This window comes from Orcinus orca, chromosome 13 (assembly GCF_937001465.1).
Source record: "Orcinus orca chromosome 13, mOrcOrc1.1, whole genome shotgun sequence".
Taxonomy (NCBI): Eukaryota; Metazoa; Chordata; class Mammalia; order Artiodactyla; family Delphinidae; genus Orcinus; species Orcinus orca.
In genome coordinates, this window is record NC_064571.1 from 55,208,245 (window position 1) to 55,216,867 (window position 8,623).

The 8,623-nt window shown below is 58.3% G+C and overlaps 1 protein-coding gene across 1 annotated transcript; it reads right to left on the bottom strand.

Annotated features, from left to right (window-relative positions):
* Nucleotides 1-622: 622 nt before the first annotated feature.
* On the bottom strand, nt 623-4,964 carry SIX3 (SIX homeobox 3). Its single transcript, XM_004264996.2, has 2 exons — nt 3,946-4,964; nt 623-2,059 (listed from the first exon to the last, which is right to left on the bottom strand). The coding sequence occupies exons 1-2, from the start codon at nt 4,755-4,757 to the stop codon at nt 1,867-1,869; spliced, it is 1,005 nt and encodes a 334-aa protein (XP_004265044.2). The 5' UTR covers nt 4,758-4,964; the 3' UTR covers nt 623-1,866.
* Between the last annotated feature and the right edge of the window lie 3,659 nt (nt 4,965-8,623).

Below are 8,623 nucleotides of genomic sequence, written 5' to 3' on the forward strand. Positions count from 1 at the left end.
CGAAAAGAAATTTCAAGGAGACAGAGAGCCATAAGGCAAGTCATACAGTCACACAGACGCACATGCGGGTGGTGAGGAGGGAGTCCATCCTGATTCTAGGCCCTAAACTCAAACTACCTCCTCGCTTTCTCTATACCCTCCTCATCTGGCCTACAGCTGTCCCCCGACCTCCACCCCACCCCCAGAAGAAGAGAAAACCTGTCACCTCCGGTCTAGATTTATGCTTGCGTTTGGCAAACTTGTGTATTTCTCCTTAAAAAAAAAAAAAAAAAAGGCAGTAACAACCAAAAGACGCCAACACGCTCCCAAAGGCCCACCAGGGCCGCGGCAAGGCTGCAATTCCTGGGGATCTAGGCCTGGCATCTTGCGCTGAAGAAACCGACCGTAATCCCCTCTCCCTGCACCCTCTCTGCCTTTTCACTCGGGATTTGGCTTTAGTTCTTTTCAGAAGGGCCTGTTCCCATCTTTCCACCTCCGCTCCCCTTCTCCAGAAAAAAGCTCAGACACAGTCTTAAAATTCTGCTCCAGCTCCGGTGGCATAGCTGGAGTGGAAGCGAAGGCCGGGCTGCTGCACGCCGGGGCTGCCGGCACAGGGGCGGATAAAAACACCAGTATCCGGGAGTGATAAGAAAATGGAGAATACTGTATTTGCTTTAGAAAGTTTTTACATATAGATAAACACGCAGTTAAGATAACAGTTAAAGCGCCCTACGGGGAGTGAGAGATATCTCCAAAGCAGCTAAGAAATACTTGAAATAGCTTTTGCATAAGAATACTACAGTCTCACTCTCCGCTTTCGCTAGCGACGGGGTCCCTCTTCCTAACCCAGCTCGCCACGCCACGCCTTGACTGCCAAGTCGATGCCAGGAACATCGAGTGGGAGGGGAACCCCAAAAAGGAAAGAGACAGGTGAGCGGGAAGGGAGAAGAGGGTGGGAGAGAAAGAAAGAGAAAGGGAGAGGAGAAAAAGCAATATCATATACAGGCAATTTCTACACATATATTACAAACTGGGAAAATGACCGATCATTAAGATATACATAATTCATATAAAATTTTGAAATAAAAATAAAAATCTGTTACAGTCATAACTATTCTTTTTCCACATTTATAACCAGTACCCACACAGGCAGTGACAGAGTGGAGAGAAAAAGGTGCTTAACAAGAAAATGATTGTCTGCTGAACAAAAAACAGAAGATTGCATCTTGTTTGACCAATACTTGGACTTAAAAACAGAGAAAGAAAGAGAGCTAGAGAGGAAAAAAGAGCGCAACAAAAGGCGAGAAACATTTGCTATTTCCCTCTCGAGGAGTTCTCTTTTTTTTAAACAAATTCCGAACGGAGATGGAGGGTTTTTTTTTTTCTTTTTGTCTGTTTTGCTTTTGTCGTCTTGTCGTCGTGGTGGCGGTCGGTTTTTGTATAGTCGACTCTTTTTAAATCGTTTTAAACTAGAGAGAGTATTTTCCCAGATACAAATAAATCGTCATGCAGGTGGGGTGCCGGGTCCGTGGGAACCAAAAGGAGAAGCCGTGCTTGTCCTAGAAAGTATACAATTGTCACCTCTTTTATGTTTTCTGCCCGCAGCATCAGCGTTTGTGACTGTCTGTTGGCGTCGCGGTCCTTTGGGGTGGCCGTGGTGGTAGATGGTGGTTGGGAATTGTTGATGGTTTGCGTTTGTTATTTTTCTTGGTTTTTATATATTTTTGGCTGGAGTGGAAGTGTGTGTGTACTTGGGTGTGTGTATGATTGTGTATCCTGATTTCGGTTTGTTCTGGGGATGGAGGAGGAAGAGGAGGAAGAGGAGGAGGTCGAGGAGGAGGAGGGGAAGGAGGAGGGGGAGGAGGGGGAGGAGGGCGGCCTTGGGTATCATACATCACATTCCGAGTCGCTGGAGGTTACCGAGAGGATGGAGGTGCCGGTGTCCGCGCGCTCCGTCAGGCTGGACACGCTGGTGGTGGGGCTGGCCGCCGTTGACGGCGACTCTGCCGAGCCGTGCGTGGGGCATCCGGGCTCGGCCAGAGAGCGCATGCCGCTCGGTCCTATGGCCTGGTGCTGGAGCCTGCGGGAGACAGAGAGCGGCGCCCGCCCTGATACGGCAGCCCCAACACCCGTTTCCGCCAAGCCGCCTCCCTGAGCCCGTGCCGCCGGGAAGCCGGGCATGCCGCCGCCGGTGCTCCGCAGCCGTCCGTGCCCCTCTGCCTCCCGAACCCCGCGCCCTTCGCCGCCGCCCCCGACTTCGCTCTCTGCGTATACCCCTCCTCCAGGCATCTGTCGGCTCACTGAGCGCTGCAGCCTCCCCAGCTCGGTCTGGGCTCCCGTCTTCTCCTCCCCGGCGTTCTCTGGAGCCTCCCAAGGCTTCCCAAATCGGGGCGGGCCTCGGGGGGAGAGGTAGAACTCGAGGCCGGCCGCCAGAGGAGGGGAGGCCCGGGCGCACACTGCGAAGAACGCCGAGCCCCGAAGGGGCAGAAGTCGGGGAGAGGCTGGGTGTTTCTTCTCCCCCAGCCCCTGGGACTCTTCCGACTCAGCCGGCTGCCTCTGGAGTGGACGTGCCTCTGGGTCCCCTCAATGCCTCCTGCCTCAGCTCCCCCAAATCAAGAGCTGCGGGTTGCTCGCCCGCCGCCTCTTCCTGGTAGGACCGGCTGGCTTTGCTCTCTGGATCCTTGAGCAGAGCGCAGGATCGGGGGAAGAGAAAATGAGGAAGCTGGGAGCAAAAAAGTGGGGGAAGAGGAGGGAGAGGGAAAGCGGGAGACAGCGAAGGCAGGAGGGGAGTGCAGAGCCGTCTCCGGCTGCCCCTTCCCCAGGCCAGGCAGCTGCTATGTAAACCTAGTGTCTCTCAGTTCTCCCCGCGAGGAGGCCTTCCCCTGGCCCTGGGCGCTGCCCCCATCGGGCGAAAAGTTGGCTGCAAAGGCAAGGGTGAGAGGGCCAAAGGCTTAGGCCTGGGACACCTAAAACGGAACACACTCCCGCCCTCCAGGAGCTCACACCCAGTCCCCAGCCCCAGCAGCTGTCGGCAACTGCAGCCCTGCTCCCTGCAGTGCATCAGGCCCAGTGCCTACCCTGGCAGGGTTGGGACGCAGGCCTTCCATCAGGTCTTTAACCCAACTTCCTCCTTTCCCCTCTTCCTCTCCACTCCTTTCCTCTTTCCCCCTCTTCTTATTTTTCTCCCTACTTCCCCCAGGCCCAGCTCTGCTGACAGGTCAAGCCCAGTGCAACTTTGTGAGTTTGTGGCCAACTTGCTGGGCAGCAAGGCAGCTTCTGCTCCTATTTCCCAATTTAGTGGACCATGGGGATGCTCCTTGGCTTCAGCAGGAGGGCTAGCACCGACACACACACACACACACACACACACACACACACACACACACACAGCCTCTCCACTCCCAGCCTGGCTCTCCTGCTCCTGGTCAGGCAACTTGCAAGGCTTTGGGTACAGGCCTGCTGCACGGTGGCCACCGGCCTTTCCCCTTTATGCCAGGGACCCAGATTCAGTTTCCTCTCCCAGACGTTCGTGGATTCCTCCCTGGGGTTTTTGCAATGCGTGGAAATAAGAACCAGGTGGCAAGGAGCGCTTTCCTTCCTTCCCTGTCTGTAGGCTCCAGAGAAGCCCGGAGCTGGATCCCAGGCTGAGGAGGCTGGCGCGGGTGCAGCGCGGGGCTAAGGCTCCCAGGGACACGACCCAGGGGTTATGGGCACTCAGGACCTCACACACACTCTCCCACCATGACGAGAGCCCCTTTAGGGCAAAGCAATCAATACACCCACGCCCGCTCCTCTTCCACGCTCCTGGGCAAGCAGAAACTTTCTCCCGCTGACCAGGAGGTCTCGGCTTCTCGCTTGCTCGGCAGCCGCTGGCCTCCCGCCTCCTGTCCGCTCACCCTCTTTTCAACCGCTCTCCCCCTCCCCGGCCCCGGAGAGTGTAGCCAGGCCGCGGGCCCCGCCACTGACCTGTTCTTGGCCGCCGCGGCGCGGTCGCGCTGTCTCCGGTTCTTAAACCAGTTTCCTACTTGTGTGGGAGTGAGGCCGGTGGCCTGCGCCAGTTCGCGTTTCTTGCTGGGGTTGGGGTAGGGGTCCTGCAGGTACCACTCCCGCAGCAGGCTCCGAGTCCGCTCCTTGAAGCAATGCGTCTTCTGCTCGCCGTCCCAGATGGTGCGCGGCAGCGGGAACTTCTTGCGCACGCGGTACTTGTCCACCGGGCCGAGCGGGCGGCCGCGCAGCTTCTCGGCCTCCTGGTAGTGCGCCTCGAGCCACATGGCCTGCAGCTTGCCGTGAGACTCCTTGGTGAACTTGTGGTTCTCCAGGATGTGGTAGAGGTCGCGGAAGTTGCCCGTGTGGAAGGCGACCACGGCGCGCGCGCGCAGGATCGACTCGTGCTTGTTGATGGCCTCGCACGCCCCGGGGGCCACGGGCAGCGACCAGAGGAAGCGGCCCAGCCGCTCGATGTCGCCCGTCTCCTCCAGCGTCTCGCAGACGCTGGCCACCTGCTCCGGCGAGAAGTTGAGGGTGGGCAGCTGGAACATGGACAACTCTTCCGGGGGGGCCCTGGAGCCGCCGCCGCTGCCGCCGCCGCCGCCGCCGCCTGCTCCGCCAGCACCGCCGCCTCCCGCACAGTTCCCGCCGCCGCCGCCTCCCGCGCCGCCGCCTCCCGCACCGTTCCCGGCGCCGCTACTCGCCAGAAGTAGGGAGCGGTGGTGAGAATCGGCGAAGTTTGGCAACAATAAGTGGGAGGAATAGAGGTCTAGGGGGGAGCGGAATACCATGGACTGACCTGAGAGGAGAGGAGAAAATTCAGGGAGAGGAAGAGAGAGGGGAGGAAGAGGAGGAGAGGGGCGATGAGGACCAGGAGGAGGGAGAGGAGAGGGGGGAGGAGGAGAAGGAAAGGAGGGGGGAGCAGGAGGAGGAGGAGGAGGGGGAGGAGGAAGGGCGTAAGGGACACCCACACCCCACACACATCCACACACACACACACCCGCGCAGCCACATAGAGAGGGAGGAAGGAGAGCGGCCCGGTGCGCGCGCGCAGAGAGAGAATCCGAGACAGAGGGAGAGGGAGAGAGAGCGAGCGAGAGCCAACCACCGCCGAGTCAAGATTCAGCGATTCCACAGCAATCGCCCTAATGACAACAGCCTCATAATATCTCCCCTAAATCCACAGTGAGTGCAGCATTGAAACATTTTGTTTCGCTTTTCTATTGGTCTGCGGCGTGTCGTTGTGGCGTTGCCACGGCAACCGCTGCCAATCACTGTCAGCCCTGCCAATCAATACCGAGAACGTAAGGACGGTTTTACCACTTAGCCAGAGTGGGGGGGAGGGGGAGAGCAGGGAAAGAGGGAGAAGGGGGGAAAGAGAATTTTTTTTTTAATCTTTGCAACTCTTAATCTCACCACTTCCCCCCTTCTCTTCCTCTCTCTCTCTCCTTTTCTTACTGTCTCTGAGCTCCCTCTTTTTTCCTCTTCCCCAGACAAGTTGATCCAGAAAATTTAATAGCCATGGGCATAGAGTTGTTGAATGGGATGAGCAATTAAAGGGGGGATTTTGTTGGGAGGTGAGAGGCTCCCCACGCTGCATGAACGCCGAGGGCCAGCCCCCAAGGAGAGGCCGAGGGCCAGCGGAGCCGGCAGGGTTTGCACATGGTGTGCACGTCGGGCCGCCTCTTTCTGCCTATGTGAGCACTAATAGTGGTGAGGAAGAAAGGAGAGATGAGATCATGGGGCCCACCGCGCGCCGACCCTGGTCTGGCGGGCTGCTGCGCCCCAGGATCTCGGATTTTGGGGGGCATCCGGCGCCTGGGAGCTGGAGCCCAGGACCTAGGGTGCTGGAAGCCGCTCTGGCCTCCCTGGTCCGCAGTCCTCGGCCACGTTTACCCCAACTTCCTCTGCATTGCATCTGGCTTCTCTTTAACCCTGCTCCCAGTCACGGAGCCTTGATTTCCCCTATTGGCTTATATTTTAAAAGAGCAGTAGAAATAACAGTACACTTTCCATCTTAAAAAGCAACCCGCCTCTTTGTTTCCCCCCCCAGATTTCAGCTGCCTCCCTAGGAGCTGTGGAGGAAGTTGGGTTGAGATGCCTGGAAGCCCTCTGCCCCCCTCCCAAGATGCCACCTACCCCACAGCCCCCAAGGGGCTCTGGGTCTGCCTACCAGCCCCAGAAGGCCACTCAAACTTTGGAGGCTGCCCAAAGAAATGGATAGGCCTGAAAATTGCTTGTTTGCTCATACTATAAAGAAAAAAAAATTATAAAACTGTCTAATTTCTTTAAGGAAAGTAACATCACAAGCCTAAAACAAACCCCAAAAGGCCCATAGCATGGGGAGGGCCCTCCCTCCCTCTGGCCACTGCAGCCTCCAGGCCAGGCATGGGTACTTATTCTAAGGTATGTTGCTTTTAAGAACATGTAATCAGCATCTTGAGCCGGGCCTCCCTTTGTGAGGCTTCTGTAACTATGGAAGTGTGATTTACGCAGATTTGTCGGGGTCAGAGACGTCTTTCCCCTGAGCACTGTGTATATTTAGACAGGACTCGGTGTGGTGTTAAAAAGTGTATATTTTGAATGAGTTCACACACAGTAGCCAACAATGCCCACATTGTCGGCCCGTGTACAACGTGTATTGAAACGCAGCGTCCAGACTTCAACTAATCTGCCCTCAATAAAGCTGAAATAATTATCCTAAGCTGCCTTTCCAGAAGAAAAATCATTGAGGAATTCAAAACTTTTTTGAAAAAAAAAAAAAGATCTTTTCTACATTCCGATGGAGATCTGGGGGTGAGGCGCTGAGTCCACACCACTTTGGAGATCTCAAAGAGGGAGGAGAGAAAGAGAGACTGTGAGAGAATTTAAATAGGAAACCTAACGCGACAGGGGCTGCAAGTGTCCCAGCCCCTAAACCCCTAGTTCTGGCCCTTGTTAGGCCTTGACTCCCCGAGCACCAGGCCTCCGGGGTGAGAAATGCAAGCTGCTTTGGAGGCTCCACTGCGGCAGGGAGGCTGTGGGCTGGGCGAGGGGGCCCCGACACCGGCCACTCAGCCCCAGTCAGCCAGGGTCGCTGGTCCTAAACCCGCTGACTGCGGCAGGAAAATATTCGCCCACAGGGAAGACCCGCCAAGCCCCACGAAGTGGGGCTCGGGGTATCTCTCCCCTCCGTGTATCTTCCTCCCAGCCGTGAGTCCTTTTCTGCTAAGCTGCGAAGCTCTAGGCGGTCGTTCACTGTGGGCCCAGAAAGAGCCCTAAGGTTGGGACACAAAAACAGACACTTCATCTTTTCTTCCCGATCCCTTTCTCTTGTAGGGGAAGGATTATAGGCTGAGGGGTGGGAGGGGGAAGGGGCAGGAGGAGGAAGCGGGGGAGGAAGGAATGAAAAAGGGGAGGGGAGTGGGTATTGTGCCGCGTGTGGGGGGAGAATTCCTACGGGTGGGTTTCCGAATATTGTGTTCAACTTTTTGAAAACAGCTCGTGACCCCGAAACTGCATCCCCTGGAGCCGAGGACCCAAGGCGCCGGGCGGGCGGGTGAACCCAGCCAGTCCCCTCCCAGTGCCCGCAACCCCCGCCTCCGGGTTGGGGCGACCCGGCCTCTCCCGGCCGCCGCCCGACCAGCCCCGGAGGGAGGCTGGGCAGGTGCCGCGGGCTCAGCCGAAAGCGCTGAAATCGAAAACCGTCGCCACTCAAGAAGAATTGAAGCAAGTGGTTCTGAGGCTCAGCCCGGCGGCACCCCTGCCCCCAGCCTCAGCCGGGGAGCCTGCCGACCCGCCGCACCCCTCCAGCGGCTTGGGGGTGCAAAGTCGGGCGGAGGGAGGCAGCCAGGCGCGCAGCTTTGTGCGCCGGGCCAGGGCCGGGCGCGGCGGGGCGGGCGCGCAGCCCCCGGCTGTCAGAGCCTCCCCTCAGAGCCGAGCTCCGCACCGCCCACCGAGCCCACCCCGCGGCCCCGCAGCTGCCAGCGCCTCTCCGCTCCGGCCCGAAGCACCACGCCCGCCGGCCGGAGCACGTAAGTTGAGAGTCCAGAGAGCTGGGGAGGAGGCGGGGCGGCCAGTCCTCGGCGCGGATGGCTGGACTGGCTCCCGGCCGAGCTGGGAGCGCAGGCTCCGCAGGATGTCGGTCTAAGGGTGCTGGCGGGGGGCTGGGGGGGGGGGATGTGGAGCACCAAAGCTTCCCCTCCCAAATTCCCAGACTCTGGGCATTGGGGAAGGGTGTTAGGAGCCGAAGGACCTAAGGTTCTGGGGCCCAGGCTGCCTGCCCTGCTGCTCTGGGGACCCGAAGCATTGGGCAGAGCCAGGGGTGGGAGGTGGGCCTGGGGGACGCCTGGAGGAGGTGGCGCGCAGGGGGCTCCTGCACCCCGGTCTCTCAGAGAAGGGAGATCTGGATAGACAGGTCAGCCCGCGGAGCCTCTAGGTCTCCTCCGCCCTCTGGCCGCTCAGACTCCGGGGATTTGGCACCCGTATAGGCCGAGGTCACAAAATTGTCACCGTCGTCCCTGCTTTAATCCTGGCCCAGGAGATGGGAAGGACAGCAGTACAGGTGATGGGGGGAGAAAGGGCGTTTGGGCTGGAAGATGTCCTTCTCTTACCAGGACCTACCGGGCATTTATTTACAACTGTCAGCCCCAACCCAGGCAGTCTCAACTCCACCAGA